The 18,905-nt window shown below is 34.5% G+C and overlaps 1 protein-coding gene across 1 annotated transcript in view; it reads right to left on the bottom strand.

Annotated features, from left to right (window-relative positions):
* Positions 1-6,011: 6,011 nt before the first annotated feature.
* Positions 6,012-18,905, bottom strand: part of LOC141343247 (grainyhead-like protein 2 homolog) — a 40,988-nt gene continuing 28,094 nt past the window's right edge. The window contains exons 2-10 of the mRNA XM_073847843.1: positions 16,854-16,948; positions 10,707-10,865; positions 10,335-10,422; positions 9,939-10,048; positions 9,672-9,715; positions 8,496-8,575; positions 8,315-8,400; positions 6,285-6,349; positions 6,012-6,204 (exon numbers count right to left, since the gene is read on the bottom strand). Coding sequence (XP_073703944.1) covers positions 6,090-6,204; positions 6,285-6,349; positions 8,315-8,400; positions 8,496-8,575; positions 9,672-9,715; positions 9,939-10,048; positions 10,335-10,422; positions 10,707-10,865; positions 16,854-16,948 — 842 coding nt within the window. The 3' untranslated portion in view covers positions 6,012-6,089. The remainder of the gene's footprint in view (positions 6,205-6,284; positions 6,350-8,314; positions 8,401-8,495; positions 8,576-9,671; positions 9,716-9,938; positions 10,049-10,334; positions 10,423-10,706; positions 10,866-16,853; positions 16,949-18,905) is intronic.

The raw sequence follows: 18,905 nt of genomic DNA, 5'->3' as shown, positions 1-18,905 counted from the left end.
GACAAGATAACAAAATTTTTTGCTATATGTCACTTATAACATGTAGCTATATGCTTATATTAAATGAAGAAAAACGCATTTTAAGACACGACACAGCTCTCTGCTAGGCTAACATCGAAACTCGAATCGTGATATACACTTTCACTTTTATTTGCTTCCTTGTTGGCAAATTCAAAATAAGAGTAAATTTTTCCGTTGAGGTGCGATAGAACATGTGGTGCTTTTTGTTTAATATTATTATTTTTATGAGATATTTGTCCATATTCGTGATGGAGAAAAATCACAGTCTTGCTCTTCTTATATTGCAATATCCTTCAGGAAGATACATTGTATGTAATAAGTGTAATATGGTTAAACATTTATATATTTTAAAACAAAACTCTGTGCAGGGCTAGTTGCCCATTATTGATTCAGTGAATTTTCAGGCCAGGGTGGGTTTATGAAAGTAACTTTCTGTATAGACACATAAACAAGTCTTGGCTGCTAAAAAAGCTAGCCAAAAAAAAAAAAAAAAAAAAAAAAAAACACTGTAGCTTGTTCATTAACTCATAATCCTCTTGTCATGGGGCAAGTTGTAACAAAGGAGCTTGTTATTAAACCGCCAATTGTAAGTGTTTTGTGTTTCTTGTTTAAATTCGAAAGAAACAATTCATAATACTATGGAAGCCCGTGTCCGCTATTGAACAAAAAAAGGTAATTGCGACTTTTTTCTCTCAATTCTGACTTTTTTTCTCGCAATTGTGAGTTTACATCTCGCAATTCTGCTTTTTGTCCTCAGAATTGCGTCATAAAAACTTGCAATTCTGACTTTTTTCTTAGAATTTTAAGACATAAACGCACTATTGCGAGTTATAAAATCGAATTGCGGGATATAATTGCGAGAAATAAAGTCAGAATTGCAAGATAGAAACCAAAGACTATAGCTTAAAGGGACTTTGATATAAACTGGCAATTGTGACTTTTTTCTCTCAATTGTGACTCTCGCAATTCTGACGTTTTTTTCTCATAATTGTAAGATAAAAACTGCGAGTTATTTAGTCCAGTTCTTAGAAGAATGTAAGAAAGTTAAAAAAAAAGCATTAATAATAACATATATGTGAATACTGATTTACGTTTTTTTTGTCAAATCCAGGTAATTTGCTAAAGAAATATCATTTTTAACGTTTATGACGGTTATAGTGCAATTGGATATGAGGAGGAGTTTTTAAATAATGGCAAATACTTCAAGAACAATGTGATTGATAGCACACGTAAAGTATATACATATTTTGCGATATAAGGTAATTTATTATAGACATTCAGTGTTTTTGAATCCTTTTGGACTGTTATAACACCACCTATTATCCAATCTCTCTAAAACTTTGTAGGCCTATGTTTGTTTAGAATCTAGTTTTGAGTTTTCCTTTAGGCTTTATAGGATTTTTGGTATATTTGGACAGGCATTTGGACATTCTCTAAACGACCCCGCTATAGCTTCCTAAAGAGTATATTTCAACATTTTTGTGATAATTATTGACCTACAGAGTCTAGAGAATTGTACTGCAATGGTTTTTCCCAGACTGAGTGAAAAACCTTGGGCTAGTTCGCAAAAGTAGGGTTTTTACATCTTCTCCATCTTCCTCAATCATTTAACAATGGTTTGATTGACAGCAGTGATTCTAGAGGCAAAGTTGTTCAAAATGAGGAGGTCTATTGTATTATACAAATAGGTATGTGTAAAAAAAAAAAAAACACGCAATATACAATAATTTATGTCCTTGAAAAATACGATATCGCCACCCAGTGGATAATTCTTTCAAATTTCTTACAGACCTTTAGAGCTGTGAGTCAAACAGGTCTACTAGCAAGTTCTATTAACCTTCATCCGCCTATGGCGGCCATGTTTTTTAAAGGAACACTCCCCCCCTTTTTTTTTTTTGTAGAAATAGGCTCATTCTCCAACTCCCCCCGAGTTAATACGTTGAGTTTTACTGTTTTGAAATCCATTCAGTCGTTCTCCTGTTCTGGCGATATCACTTTTTTCTAGCATAGCTTAAAGTGCCCCTATTATGCCTTTTCAAATATGATATTTCATGTAGTGTGTCATGTAGCTGTATGTGAACATAAACTATCTGCAAAGTTGTGACGCCGACAGTGCACTATAAATAAAGTTTTTGTCTAACAAAAAAAAGAGTCGGCTCACATTCGCCTAAACGAGTCGTCAGCAATTCGAATCTTTTTTCTGTAACGGCCACACGTCACAAGCTACACATTTGCGTAATGTCCGCCCACATTCAATTTCGCGAACAACTTGCCCGCCCACAAACAGTAGGCCTACCATTTTCACGTGGATTACATCATGTCAAGAAGACGCCCTGCGCTGTGACAGTGAATTTGTTTTATATGCCCTTCCGAAAGATGAAACTACCAAGAATGAGCAGTTAACATTAATTTTTTTCAACACCTCAGCAGTCCAATGCCAATCTTGTTTTGTGTTCGCGTCATTTTACTGATGACTGCTTTTCCAATCTTGGGGTGTAACGTTACAACGCGAGATTCACCAAACGCTTGGTTTTAAAAAATGGATCAGTGCCCAGTTTATTTGGACCGGCTTGCTCCTCTGAACTTCTACCTGTAAGTATGATTAATAATTGTATTTTCTAGCGATCGTTCAAAATACGTCTTTGTGTATGTTATGGTGTGTAACAACCCCGCACATGTCTTGGTAACCGGCTAACTTGCGTTTCTGTAGTTCTGTTGTTCAGCTGTGAGTGCAATGTAGTCTAAAAATTGTGATTGATGCAGCTTGACTGTCTGTCTGCCTTATTAGTTTAAGTAATGATAATGATAAACGATGGCTTAACGCAGTGTTATGCATTGTACAATGTTGAAGTTCACAACGTAGAGGTGTGCCCGGTTCACTTCCAAAAGCAAATTGCAAGCACTTTCCACAGTTAACATATGACACCCACTGAGAAACGTCCTGCTCCGGTCGTGCTTGCAAAACAGTTTCTTGTCGATGTGATACTTCAACAGTTTCATCGTCAGACTCCGGCTCGAATTGATAGGGTAAAATCGAGGCTATCTTTTCTATGCATTAACAGGTCTCCGCAGCTGTCATTCAGTTATGCCAATGGGCGTTTCGTTTTGCGCTGAAGCGGTAGACCAATCCAAAAGGACTGCACCATCTGACCAATCACAGCAGTGAGGGCTCACTGAAAGGAGGGGTTTAGAGAGACTGATTCTTCAAACTGCTTCACACGAGTCGTTTACGAATCATTTAGAAACGGGGTAAAAATAAATCTAATTTTGGAGAAAACTAAAGTGTTTTTTGAACTTGCATACATGTAAACCTGTTTTAAGAGACTATTACAACAATATTAACTACCTTTAAAATGGCATAATAGGGGCACTTTAAGATATATGATTGAATCCTATTAGACCAATACCATCGCATCCAAAAATGACCAACGAGTTTCGATATTTGTCCTATTTAAAACTTGACTCTTCTGTAGTTATATCGTGTACTAATACCAGTGGAAAATAATTTCTGGGAACTAATTTCAGGTGCTGCGTGATATTAGTTTGCCTGCTTCGGTCATGTTACGGCAGCAAACTTCCTTGACTATTACGCCGGAATGGAAGTGTAGTTCCTGATCTTATTGGCCTAGAAAATCCCATGTTAACATTTTCCGCTGGTATTAGTACATGATATAACTACAGAAGAGTCGAGTTTTAAATAGGAAAAATATCAAAACTCATTTTTGAACGCGATGCTATTGGTCTAATAGGATTCAATCATCTATGCTAAGCTATGTTAAATTCTCAAAATGGTAAAACTCAACTTATTAACTTGGGGGGAGTTGAAGAATGAGCCTATTTCCAAAAAAAGTGGAGTGTTCCTTTAAGATACACAAAAAAGTCCTTTGGACCAAGACCACCACCTTATAGCGCCACCAAGTGGCCAAGCTTTGCGACTTTTTTTCATGTGACCCCTAAGATTGAGCGTTGTGAGTTTGGCAAAGATATCTTATTCCATTCAAAAGTTCTAGCCATTTTTAGTAAAGGTGTCTTGGCGTTTTGGCGTCCCCTTACAATGGAGAGTTGAAAGTTCAACTTTTTTTGATAAGTAGTTATATTCACTTTCCAGAGAATTTTCCTGCACTGATTCACAAAAGATTCAAAATACCCCAAAATGTAGTACTTTTGATCGCTGTAGCCTCCCCGTCAGGCCGATTGGGGCGAGCTTTGGTGATGTTGTAGACGGTGTGAGTACTACCATCCCACCAAGTTTCAAGTCTCTACAACTTACAGTTTGGTTTAAACGACCAGTTTTATGTGGAGATAGCTGATCCTTGGCCATTCTAACAATTAAAATAGGGTTTCAGCGCTACGCTGAAGCTCTATTCCTTTGGCCACAATAAATGATCAATTGTACTACTGTAACAACAAAAAAATCATAAAAATTAGTTAAGCCACATACTGAGGAAAATAAACAGGACAGCTAACTTAAATATTGGCTTCCTGTTCAGATTAATGTGTAAAAACAAAGATAACAAATTAGCCTGGACTCAAAAAGAGGAAGCTGACAGTGTGGTTATTGTGTTACTGAATTGCATAGTACCACTCAAGCTCTGGGTCACCGTATATGACCTGTTTCTCAGAAAACTTCAGAAACCTGTTTGGAAACTTGTCAAATGCAGCTCAAAGGTTTTCATATTAATTTCGGAGGAACACTAACACTACATAGCAACAGAAATCAGAATGAATCAGCAGTTATAGAACTCAAAGCCAGCAAATATCCCCAGGGTTAAAGACTGAACCTTCTTATATAGACTGGGATGGAGACACCTGTGCCTGTGTAATTATACACACACCTAAAGCCTGGGAAACAAATGAGAGTCAGAGGGTGTGTTTGCATATTAAAATGTGAAATCAATTGTGCTTTTAAAACGCTGTTCTCCAAAAATCAGAAACGGGATTATTAACATAATACCACTATTTAGAAAAATGCAGAAATATACATATCATGAAAATTTTATGCAAATAATAAAACAGTTAAATAATAACAATTTACTTAAAGTTCGCTGCTATATACTACAATACAAGTAAAAAAATTCTCATCAAGGCTGCATTTATTTGATTAGAAATACTGTAAAATTGCAATATTATTACTACAACTGTCTATTTTAATGTATTTTAAAACAAATCCTGTGTTGGCAAAGCTGAATTTTCAGCATCATTACTCCAGTCTTCAGTGTCACAATCCTTCAGAAATAATTCTATTATGCTGATTCGCTGCTCAAAACAACATTTCTTATTAGACTTGAAAACAGTTCTATTAATTAAAAAATAATTTAAAAAAAAATCTTACTGGTCCTAAGCTTTTAAATGGTAATGTGCACATAATGGATTATAGATGTCTGTGCGTTTGTGTGAAAGTTGAACATCTGGTTTTCCTCTTGCTGCAGGTTTTATAAATGACTAAAACTTAAACTGGTCAGACCACAGTTTTCCAAATTAATACATGTGAATGTAAGACAGTGAAGATTGTTTATTCAACTGATGAAATAAACCATAAAAAATATGTACAAGGTGTTTTTTTTTTTTCATCAAAACGACATACAACACAACGAAGAAAATGTGTAAACTATACATTCATGTAACACAAAGTAAAAGTAGAGTGTAGCATTTGGGCCATTCTTCAATATATGCTTTTGTTGTGCATATTACAACATAATATGTCTGCCTAGAATGAGAGCATCTCTTTTATGTTCAAAAATTATGCAAGAATTGATACATGAAAAGATTAAATGCATGCAAATGTCTGACTTCACACTGTTGGCCTCAAGGGGGAGACAGCACATCAAAGAAAATAAAAGCCATAAAACTTGATGGCATATTATAGTGCTTTGGAAGAGCATTTTTTGTGTTGTCCATCATAAAGCGGGTCCAGAAGTGCATTCCCACATCAACAACTTCCGAAAGCATGCTCTTCCAATATTCATAAAAGAGCTCATAAGAACCAAACAGAGGCACAGAATGAACTGTGTGCTCCTTTAGGGTAACAGAAGTCCTCTTAGCAGAACTGTTTTATTGTGGCACTAGCGTTAGATTTCAGTGAGAGTGACCCGGAAACAGTCTGCCTGGTTTTCAATGGAAAGGATGAATGTGTCTTCGTTGCAGTAGTGCTCAATGATGTTGTCGTCCATGTTGACCAGGATGCTAGACATTAAATGAAAATGTAAGACTTTAATTGCAAAATTAAACAATTAAACACATTTAGCACTAGTATGTTTACTCACCCTTTCTTGCTTTTCTTATAGACTTTAGTCATCTTGTCCACAGGAATAGAATATTTGCTTGATATCTTGAAGAAACAACAAAAGAGAACTTAATCCAAACAGCAGCTTAAAGGAGTTCACTTCCAAAATTTCCTGATAATTTACTCTAAGATGATCATTTCTTCAGTCGCAAATTAAGTTTTTTGTGGAAAACATTTTAGATTTTTTTTCCATATAGTGGACCTCAATGGGAGCCAATGGGTTGAAGGTCCAAATTGCAGTTTCAATGCAGCTTCAAAGGGCTTCAAGTCTTATCTAACAAAACGATTGGTCATTTTCTCAAAAAAAAAAAAAAAAAAAAAAAAGGGAATGTATATACTTTTTAGCCACAAATGCTCATCTTGCACACACATGACGTAATCATGTTGGAAAGGTTACACGCAATTTCTCCTCAAACTTCAGAATTGTTCATTGTTCGTCATTGTTTTACCTTTAGTAAAGGCCGTACTTTGGTACTTCTGTGTCACAAGTGTGTAATCACGTAATGCGTGAGGTTGACTTTTGGTTTTAAAAAGTACGTAAATTTGTATTTTTCTTAGAAAATGTGTGAAAAACCATGCAATATACAATCGTTTATGCCCCCGAAAAATGGCCCCAGTGGCTGATTTCCTTTCAATTTCTCACAGACCTTTAGGGCCATAAGTCAAACAGGCCCACCGAGTTTCATTCTAAGTGACCTCTGTTAACCTTGTCTCATATGTGCTCGAAGTTCATCAGCTTATGCAGTCATGTTTTTAGAAACGCAAACATCCTTATAGCCACTTGTGGCACTTTGGACCTAGATTGTGCGTACCGATTTTCATGTCGATAATCGGTACGATAAACCGATTTTCATGTCGATAGGAGAAACGTTGCATAGTTATGGTCGTTTTTATTTTTTCCCTCTTATAGCGCCACCAAGTGGCCAAGCTCTGCAACTTTTTTCATGTGACCTTAGATTCAGCTACTTACTTGTTCAGTTGCTCGCAAAAAAAACTATTGTTTTGTGTCTTAGGACATCAATGCACCATCACGAGCCGCAGGATTTAATTTGGATTTATCTGTGCATGTTTTTTTTTTACTTTCAATGGTTTGGTGCCCGTTCACTGCCATTATATGACTAACAGACTGCAACGGTTTGAGTTAAAAATCTTCGTTTGTGTTCTACTGAAGAAACAAAGTGACCTACATCTTGGATGCCCTGGGGGTAAGCAGACAAACATCAATTTTCATTTTTGGGTGAACTATCCCTTTAAGCCTGAGCAATTTTGTACTTTTGATTGCTATAGCGCCCTTGTCAGGCCAATTGGGGCGAGCCTTGGTGGCATTGTAGACCATGTGAGTACTACCATCCCTCCAAAATTTAAAGTCTCTAGGAGTTACGGTTTGGTCAGCCCATTCAGTTTTATGTGAAGACTGCTGATGCTTGGCCATTCTAACAATTCAGCGCTACACTCTTGAACCCCTAATAACATACAAGAACATCAAGATCTATTCCTTTTGGCCACAATAAATGATTAATTGTACTACTATAACACTACAAAAAGTAATGCTTTTTTATAAATTTGTATTTTTCTTAAGAATAACACTGATCGTTTCACTCGTTGCAACCCTTATTCCTCGGCTGGGATTGTGTAGAGCCCATTGAAGCTGCACTGAAACTGAGATTTGGACCTTCAACCTGTTGATCGCCACTGAAGTCCTCCAAATGGAGAAAAATTCTGGCATGTTTTCCTCAAATTTTCCTTAATTTCTTTTTGACTGAAGAAAGAAAGACATGAACATCTTGGATGACATGGGGGTGAGTAAATTATCAGGAAATTTTTATTCTGGAAGTGAACTTATTCTTAAAACTAAATCTTTTGACAAGCCTGACTGTTGTTGTATTCCATGGAAAGTAATCTGATCTGCTGCTAAACGCAGTGTAAAGCGTAATCACTTCTGTCTGTTAAGACTCAAAGTGTACATCCCATGTGTTGCAAGTATGCACTGCTGCGTGACATTGTACTTACTGCCTCAAGCAAACTTTTCAGTGTTGGAGACCTTAGCATCAGTGCATCAAAAACCTCATCGGTTTCTCTCCTTACATACAGCAGGACTGGAGAAAAATATCATTCATTATTAATTATAGAAGAATAGGACGCAATCTGTTGACATGTGAAACTAACACCTACAGTATGTAGTAAATCATACCTCTCTTTTCCTCTCTGCTGTATTTGGCGGGTAGTGGAATATCATCCTCTGATGACCGGCATGGTCTTTTCATGGGCACCCTGCATGAAAAACAGAGTTTTAGAATCATAATGATGACTTTCAATGCTACAGATACATTTAAAACACACTGGATTGATTCTACTAGTCGGATGTTTGTCATCCAAGATTATCTTTATTCAGTCGCAAAAAAATTAAGTTTTTTGAGGAAAACAATCCAGCATTTTTTACTCTTTATAGTAGACTTCAATGGGGATCAACAGGTCAAAGGTCCAAATTGCAGTTTCAATGCAGCTTCAAAAGACTCTACACAATCCCAGCCAAGGAATAAGGTAAGGGTCAGAAAAATATATAAATTTATATATTCTTTAAAAACAAATGCTCCTGTTGCATTAGCTTGACTTCACACATTAGTAGTCGTGATGGAAAGATGGCATAGTCGGAAATAAACGACCCAGTGTTTACAATGCGAAAGTGCAAAGAAAGTCAAACACCCTTTAAAAAAAGGTAAAACAATCATGTGGGATGATTTTGAAGTTCGACGAGTTTTTCGCCCTACCCTACATTTATGTACCGAAGCACACAGATGATGAACTAACCACGCGTGACTTTATCAACGTGATTGCGTAATCCGTGAAGACGCGGATACATATCGCAGAGCTAGTGCAGGATGAGCATTTGTGGTTAAAAAGTATATAAATTTGTATATTTTTTTTAGAAAATGACCGATCGTTTTGCTAGATAAGACCCTAATTCATTTGCTGGGATCGTGTAGATCCTTCAACCCGTTGGTCACCAATGAAGTCCACTATATGGAGTAAAATCCTGGTATGTTTTCCTCAATTCAATTTAAACCTTAATTATTGTTTTCGACTGAATAAAGAAAGACATGAACATCTTGAATGACATGGGGGTGAGTATATTTTCATGAAATTTTAATTCAGGAGTGAAAATCCTTTATGCAAACTTAGGTTTCACAACATTAAATAAAGTATAATGTATAATGATTTATAAAAATGTTATATTCTTGTTGAGATTTGCTAAAAATTAAATCAAAAGTCCTATTAAATACTGCTTTAAGTTAAATGTAATATATTGCATCACTAAACACCAATAATACTTCTATCATAATTAAAACAGGAGATTTGTTGTACATACACGGACCCATCACTCTCCATTTCTTCAACGCCAAAACTGAACACCTGTAAACAAAGAGAAAACAAAACATTACAGAGACTTAAAACTTTCAGAGACTTAAAAAAGCAGTGACTTTTGATAATTCAGTTAAACAGAGATTACATCCAGTCGAACAATTTAAGCAACTCACAATGATCTAGTTATTACTAAGAGACTACGCCTCAATAATTAGTTCTGATCAATACCACTTGATATCACTTTGAGAACTGCATTCATCTTTCTTTTTACCTGTCCGGATCTCTGGAGGTTGTTCAAATGGACATCGGGGATAAAGAGCACAGGTTGGGACTCCAAGTCTGTCAATGTTTTGAAGAGCGTAATATCTGGCCTCTTTTGGGCTAAAGTGGCAAAACTTCCTCTCTTACCTAATAGAGTGAAAGAAAACCAATGACTCAAGTCAAAATCAGCAAATTGACGCCGAGAAACACATGTAGTCATGTTTTATAGACGACAAGGTCACAGTCGTCACATATTAGGTCAAAACCTGCAATGCAAACTTGTTTTTAGTCATATTCTTACTCATCACAAAATGCACATACATGAGTAAAATGATACATACAGCATCTAAGGATAATGCTGCTATATTAAATAAAAGAATGTATGGTTGATTGACAGAAATCTCACCATCATGACCCTGGTTGCCAACAGCCTGACCTTTGACCTTCTTCCGAAGCTGCTTTTTCTCCTCATCACGAATTTTTCGCTCAGCTCCCTGTACAGAAGAGATGCTAGTGTGATCGTACTGACTATTGTTGTTGTCACACATTGTCATTAAAAATTACTTTTATTAAATAATAACTAAATATCAATTAAGTAGTTACAAAAACACTACATGAAGATCACATTATTACAGCTACTAAATGGCAATGGCAAACAGGAAATTTCCACTGTAAACTGTAGCATTTATAGTACAACTTGTGCGAATAAAATGATTCAAGTTCCTGACTCAAATGACTCAGGTCCTTTGACCCACAACAATGCAGATGCAGCACCAACCTTGTCACAGAAGACCTTGATCTGTGCGTAGGCTCTGTGGATGGGTCTGTTACTCCTGTTGTTGTAACTGTAGGTGTCAATCTGGATCATAAGTGGAAGACCTTTGACTCCCTTCTGTGAGGAGAAATCGGTGCTCAGACAGTTCACCGTAACGAACACCTTGGGAAAAAAAGCAAGATGCATACACAAATCAGCTTGACAAAACATGCATTTGTGAGTTTGGAAAAGGTCAAGTATGACCAGGCAATCATGTCTTATTATCTTATGACAAAAGAGCCAGGGGCAGTTTTTCTACCAAGCTGCTAAAGTATAAAGGGAATGTTCTCACAGAATACATGAAAAAAAAAAAAAAAAAAAAAATCACAATAAGGGGCCATTCACACAGAACTCATTTTTGCATTTAAAAACACAAGGAGCTGCTCTCACATAACCGTAGTGTACTAGGCTCCTTTACACAGAACATGTTTTTCAAAGACAAAACAAAACTAAGGAAACATTCACACATAATACTCTGTACATTTAAAAACTAGAAAACAGTGACGTAAGGGGTTGTTCACACAACGTATGTGTGTTTAAAAACTAGAAAACGGTTCAGTAAGGGACTGTTCACACAGCATATTTGTGGGTTTAAAAACTAGAAAACGGTTCAGTAAGGGACTGTTCACACAACGTATGTGTGTTTAAAAACTAGAAAACGGTTCAGTAAGGGACTGTTCACACAGCATATTTGTGGGTTTAAAAATTAGAAAACGGTTCAGTAAGGGGCTGTTCACACAACGTATGTGTGTTTAAAAACTAGAAAACGGTTCAGTAAGGGGCTGTTCACACAACGTATGTGTGTTTAAAAACTAGAAAACGGTTCAGTAAGGGGCTGTTCACACAACGTATGTGTGTTTAAAAACTAGAAAACGGTTCAGTAAGGGGCTGTTCACACAACGTATGTGTGTTTAAAAATTAGAAAACGGTTCAGTAAGGGGCTGTTCACACAACGTATGTGTGTTTAAAAAACTAGAAAACGGTTCAGTAAGGGGCTGTTCACACAACATATGTGTGTTTAAAAAACAGAAAACGGTTCAGTAAGTGACTGTTCACACAGCATATTTGTGTGTTTAAAAACTAGAAAACGGTTCAGTAAGGGACTGTTCACACAACGTATGTGTGTTTAAAAAACAGAAAACGGTTCAGTAAGGGACTGTTCACACAGCATATTTGTGGGTTTAAAAACTAGAAAACGGTTCAGTAAAGGACTGTTCACACTAGGGCTGGGCAATTTGGCTTAGAATCAAAATCTCGATTAATTGAACATTTTAACCCGATTACGATTAATGAACGATTATTTTATTTATTAATAAAATTATATTTAATTATATTTATATAATAATTATTTTTTTGCCCTCATAGTTCACTGACAAGTTTTGTACAGTAAATATGTTCACATATTACAAGCGAGAGATTTTTGGATGAAGGGTGCATTACTTGATTTTAAAATAATTGAAGGAAACACACTATCTACGATCTATGATTATTAATTGAACATCAGTGTTGAACAACTGAAATTAAAGCAAGCATTGCTTAAAACGAAAAGTCACATTTTTCTTAAATTAGTGAAAATAAATAGCTTGCACTATTGGAAACAAAATAAATAATTTTCAATGTTTTTCATATTAAAAGTAGAAAATAAGCAGTATCTCCTCTAAATAAAATTACCCTTGTATATCCTGTAAATACTTTTTACTGTATAAATACTGTTTAAGCTCTCCATCGACATGTCGGCGGAATAACGGAACGGAGCGCTTGTGTTTTTTAAAGGGAAAGTAATTGAAATAATCTTCCTGGAAAAATTTTAACGATTATAGGTTCTGAATGTCGATTTCGATTATTTTTCGATTAATCGCCCAGCCCTAGTTCACACAACGTATGTGTGTTTAAAAAACAGAAAACGGTTCAGTAAGGGACTGTTCACACAGCATATTTGTGGGTTTAAAACTAGAAAACAGTTCAGCAAGGGGCTGTTCACACAACGTATGTGTGTTTAAAAGCAGAAAACGGTTCAGTAAGGGACTGTTTACACAACGTATTTGTGTGTTTAAAAAACTAGAAAACAGTTCAGCAAGGGGCTGTTCACACAACGTATGTGTGTTTAAAAACAGAAAACGGTTCAGTAAGTGACTGTTCGCACAGCATATTTGTGGGTTTAAAAACTAGAAAACGGTTCAGTAAGGGACTGTTCACACAACGTATGTGTGTTTAAAAAACAGAAAACGGTTCAGTAAGGGACTGTTCACACAACGTATGTGTGTTTAAAAAACAGAAAACGGTTCAGTAAGGGACTGTTCACACAGCATATTTGTGGGTTTAAAAACTAGAAAACGGTTCAGTAAGGGACTGTTCACACAGCATATGTGTGTTTAAAAAACTAGAAAACGGTTCAGTAAGGGACTGTTCACACAACATATGTGTGTTTAAAAAACAGAAAACGGTTCAGTAAGTGACTGTTCACACAGCATATTTGTGTGTTTAAAAACTAGAAAACGGTTCAGTAAGGGACTGTTCACACAACGTATGTGTGTTTAAAAAACAGAAAACGGTTCAGTAAGGGACTGTTCACACAGCATATTTGTGGGTTTAAAAACTAGAAAACGGTTCAGTAAAGGACTGTTCACACAGCATATTTGTGTTTAAAAAACTAGAAAACGGTTCAGTAAGGGACTGTTCACACAGCATATTTGTGGGTTTAAAACTAGAAAACAGTTCAGCAAGGGGCTGTTCACACAACGTATGTGTGTTTAAAAGCAGAAAACGGTTCAGTAAGGGACTGTTTACACAACGTATTTGTGTGTTTAAAAAACTAGAAAACAGTTCAGCAAGGGGCTGTTCACACAACGTATGTGTGTTTAAAAACAGAAAACGGTTCAGTAAGTGACTGTTCGCACAGCATATTTGTGGGTTTAAAAACTAGAAAACGGTTCAGTAAGGGACTGTTCACACAGCATATGTGTGTTTAAAAAACTAGAAAACGGTTCAGTAAGGGACTGTTCACACAGCATATTTGTGGGTTTAAAACTAGAAAACAGTTCAGCAAGGGGCTGTTCACACAACGTATGTGTGTTTAAAAGCAGAAAACGGTTCAGTAAGGGACTGTTTACACAACGTATTTGTGTGTTTAAAAAACTAGAAAACAGTTCAGCAAGGGGCTGTTCACACAACGTATGTGTGTTTAAAAACAGAAAACGGTTCAGTAAGTGACTGTTCGCACAGCATATTTGTGGGTTTAAAAACTAGAAAACGGTTCAGTAAGGGACTGTTCACACAACGTATGTGTGTTTAAAAAACAGAAAACGGTTCAGTAAGGGACTGTTCACACAACGTATGTGTGTTTAAAAAACAGAAAACGGTTCAGTAAGGGACTGTTCACACAGCATATTTGTGGGTTTAAAAACTAGAAAACGGTTCAGTAAGGGACTGTTCACACAGCATATGTGTGTTTAAAAAACTAGAAAACGGTTCAGTAAGGGACTGTTCACACAGCATATTTGTGGGTTTAAAACTAGAAAACAGTTCAGCAAGGGGCTGTTCACACAACGTATGTGTGTTTAAAAGCAGAAAACGGTTCAGTAAGGGACTGTTTACACAACGTATTTGTGTGTTTAAAAAAATAGAAAACAGTGCAGTAAGGGACTGTTCACACAACGTATGTGTGTTTAAAAAACTAGAAAACGGTTCAGTAAGGGACTGTTCACACAGCATATTTGTGGGTTTAAAAACTAGAAAACGGTTCAGTAAGGGACTGTTCACACAGCATATGTGTGTTTAAAAAACTAGAAAACGGTTCAGTAAGGGACTGTTCACACAGCATATTTGTGGGTTTAAAAACTAGAAAACGGTTCAGTAAGGGACTGTTCACACAACGTATGTGTGTTTAAAAAACAGAAAACGGTTCAGTAAGGGACTGTTCACACAGCATATTTGTGGGTTTAAAAACTAGAAAACGGTTCAGTAAGGGACTGTTCACACAACGTATGTGTGTTTAAAAAACAGAAAACGGTTCAGTAAGGGACTGTTCACACAGCATATTTGTGGGTTTAAAAACTAGAAAACAGTTCAGCAAGGGGCTGTTTACACAACGTATGTGTGTTTAAAAAACAGAAAACGGTTCAGTAAGGGACTGTTCACACAGCATATTTGTGGGTTTAAAAACTAGAAAACAGTTCAGCAAGGGGCTGTTTACACAACGTATGCGTGTTTAAAAAACAGAAAACGGTTCAGTAAGGGACTGTTCACACAACGTATTTGTGTGTTTAAAAAAAATAGAAAACAGTGCAGTAAGGGGGTGTTCACACAACATATTTTTGTGTTTGAAAAATAAAAAAAAACAGTGCAGTAAGCTGTTCACACGTAACATGTTTTTGTGTTTAAAAACTAGAAAACAGTGCAGTAAGGGGCTGCTCACATGTTTTTGCATTTTAAAACTAGAAAATATTGCAGTAAGGGGCCGTTCACACAACGTGTTTTTGCATTAAAACTAGAAAACAGTGCAGTAAGGTGCTGTTCACACGTGTTTGCATTTTAAAACACACAAAAAAACATTGCAGTAAGGTGCTGTTCACACAAAATATTTGTGTGTTTAAAAACTAGACAATAATGAAGTAAGGGGCTGTTCAAACGCCATATTTTTGTGTTGAAATCTAAAAAAACAGTGTTTTAAAAAAAAATTCAAAACCAGCTGTCAATCAACCCTAACCTTTTTTAACTTAACACAGCAAGATGCTTATAAAAGCTACAAAAATGTGCAGCAATGCTCCAAGACTAGCATCATTGTCGCAACCAATGGCATACTGGGAGGAGGTGCGTCTATCTGTTCGACTAATGGCAGACATAGGGAGCTTTCTGTAAACCTGAACCTAAAATTCATTATTTTTGCAATTCAGTTTGGTGATGCTAGTGGCGATAGAGGTTGTAGTGAAATTACACACTGTTTGATTAATAGACTAGTTCTGAATATAAAGCTATTATTGGATGGCCTCCCAGACTTTTAAAACATAGTGAAGAAAGCACAGCAGTTCATGTCCGTTTTTCATTCAAAAATCTTTTAGCACTAGTCCATCTTTAATCTCTAAAACACCCATCCAGCTTCTGTGTTGACAAAACCTTACAGCACTAGTGAGCTTTAATAGTGAATAGTAAATCTTCTCTGTTAAATACGCTCACAATCTTAAAATCTCTGAATGGCGACTCTAAACAAAAACCGCATAAGCACTCTATCATTGTGTGCCTGTCTGCGGTTTATTCAAATAGTAAGCAAAACTAAATTGATTTGAAATATTCCCAACTGTAACCTGTCTTATGCCAATATATCAAGAGACACTGGAAAAACGACTGTTGAAAGATGAAAGGTAGCGAATCTTTCAGCCCGAGGTGAAAATAGTTTCCCACTGACGGTCTCCCGTCCTTTCATGTCTGTGCCTGTAGCTGTTGTTTCATAGAGGAGCTTGTTGTTCAATGTTATGAGAACCACTTGCGTTCTCAGGGCCACGTGATCAATTCTGACAGGAATCAGTTAGCAACTGCATACACAGACAAATCTTTCACAACAGATCTGCTCTGGACTCTGTGTGCATGTGGGTGCATGCGAGCAAATGATGGCTGAACAAATACAGAGTAACACCGAAATCTTACAATATCCTCCTACAGTATCAAATCATCATAAGTTGGCTCAAAATTGAACGTTTAAAAATTCTACAACCCTTTCTCCGGAAACACCATATCTTTTATATATCTAAATGAGTACTTTATAGCAATAAAATGATGGATTTCCAAAGGTAGGGAATTTCTATAAAGTCTTCCACTTGCTATTACAATGACACATCAGGCTACTTCAAAAGCCTCGTTTTAAAAACAAATATTGACCATGAGTACTGGGTGGACCTCCTCCCTTAAGTGTGCACTTAAAGTAAGCTTGTTAAGTACTGGAACTAAGAAGGAAAAATCCTCCTGACAAGTGAATTGGATGCTGAAGGGAAGAGGAGGAGAAGGGAGCTGTAACATCTCCTCAGGCTCAACAGCTGTTATCAAACAACTTCATCTTGACCCGCACACTGCAAACTTAACAGTAGAGTAAAACTCGGAGAATCGAAGCTGAAGTCTCACCTTTGCCTCCTCGTTGACGTCCCAGGTGAAGGACACGGCATTGTAAGCGATTTCTTCGATGTTGCCGATGGTGCTGAAGCTCTCTTTATAGTCAGCTGAAAGGTGAAAACGGGGGGTTGGGGAAACATGATATTAGTTACAATCTGTAATTGACAGTTTTTCTTTAAGAACTTAACAGTATACATGGTTTAAAGGTCTGAGACCATGTAGAATATCTGAAATTTAAGATCTTATTTACATTAAAAAAATTATTAAATAACATGCATGCATTCAAATTAATAAAATACATTTTGGAATTCAATTATAAAATAAAACAGTAGAATAATAGGAATAATAGTAAGTAATAAAACAAAATATGTTAAAAGTAAATAGATAAATATTTTTTACTACTTTTTTTTTTTTTAAATCTACAGTTTAGGGTCTTTTAAACAAAACAAACTTTATTTACATGAACATTTTTTGAAATGTATTAATAAAATACATTTTGGAATTAAATTATAGAGTAAAACGGTAGAATAATAGAAATAATAGTAAGCAATAGAGAAAAAAATATATATTAAAAGTCAATCAATTATACTTTTTTAAAATCTACAGTTTAAATGTGAATAAAATAAATATGATAATTAAATTTAAGAATGAAGTAGAAAAAGACAATAGTAAATAATAGAATAAAAGCAAATAAATCAATCAATAATTAAGAAAGGACTACATTTAAAAAAAATATACAATTTAAATAAACAAAATAAACTGAATTAATACATTAAAATGAATAAAATAAATTGAAAAACATTTTATATAAATACAATTTAAATCTGAAATATCTAAGGCGATATGAAAATCTGGGATTCAAAATTGTATTTACATAAAAATATTAATAAAATGTATTAAAATTCATAAATAAAAATGTAATTAAATTATAGAATACAACAGTAGAATAACAGAAATAAAAGATTACTTGAAAAAATATCCACAAAAATTGGATCGTATTTAGATAAATATAATAAACTGAATAAATACATTAAAATTAATAAAATAAATTGACAATTTAAATAAATTAAATTTTAATCTGAAATATTTAAGGGGATACATAAAATCTGAGATTAAATACCTAATTTACATAAAATTAATAAAACAAGTAGAATAGAAATAGCAAATAATGGAATAAAAGTTAATAGATAAATAAGTTTTGGAATTAAATTATAGCATAAAAAAGTAGATAATAGAAAATAAGTTGAAAACAATTTAAATAAATATTTTTAATCTGAAATATCTGGGATTCAAGATTTTATTTACATAAAAATATGAATAAAATGTATTAAAATTAATAAAATAGAATTAAATAATAGAATACAACAATAGAATAATAGACATACTAGTAAATAATAGAATAAAAGATAAAAAGATAAAATACAATCTTAAATTGTAGATTTAGAAAAAAAAGTCAAAACGTATTTATTAATTAATAAACTACTTTTTTTAATCCAATTTTTAAATCGTATTTAGATAAATATAATAAACTGAATAAATACATTAAAATAAATAAAATCTGAAATATTTAGGGGATACATAAAATCTGAGATTCAAGGCTTTATTTACATAAAAATGTTATTTAAATGAATAAAACAAATATTAGAATTAAATTATAGAATAAAACAGTAGAATAATAGAAATAATAGTAAATAATAGAATAACAAATAATAGATAAATAGGTTAACTACATTTTTTTAAATGTATTTATTTAGATAAATAAAATAAACTAAATAAATATGTTAAATTAATAAAACAAGTTGAAAACCAATTAAAATAAATACAATTTTAATCTGACATACCTAAGGCGATATGTAAACTTGTGGATTCAAGATCTTATTAACATTAAAACTAACTAAATAAAATGTATTAAAAGGAATAAAATAAACATTAGAACATTAAAACTAAAACAGTACAATAATAGAAATAAATAATAGTAATAATAATATGAATGAATGAATGAATAAAAACATTTACTACATAAATAAAATAAAATAAATACATTTAAATGAATAAAATAAGTTT

The sequence above is a fragment of the Garra rufa genome, chromosome 9, assembly GCF_049309525.1.
Source record: "Garra rufa chromosome 9, GarRuf1.0, whole genome shotgun sequence".
Classification (NCBI taxonomy): domain Eukaryota; kingdom Metazoa; phylum Chordata; class Actinopteri; order Cypriniformes; family Cyprinidae; genus Garra; species Garra rufa.
The sequence above is the reverse complement of the archived record's forward strand: the minus strand, read 5'-3'. Positions and strand labels throughout refer to the sequence as shown.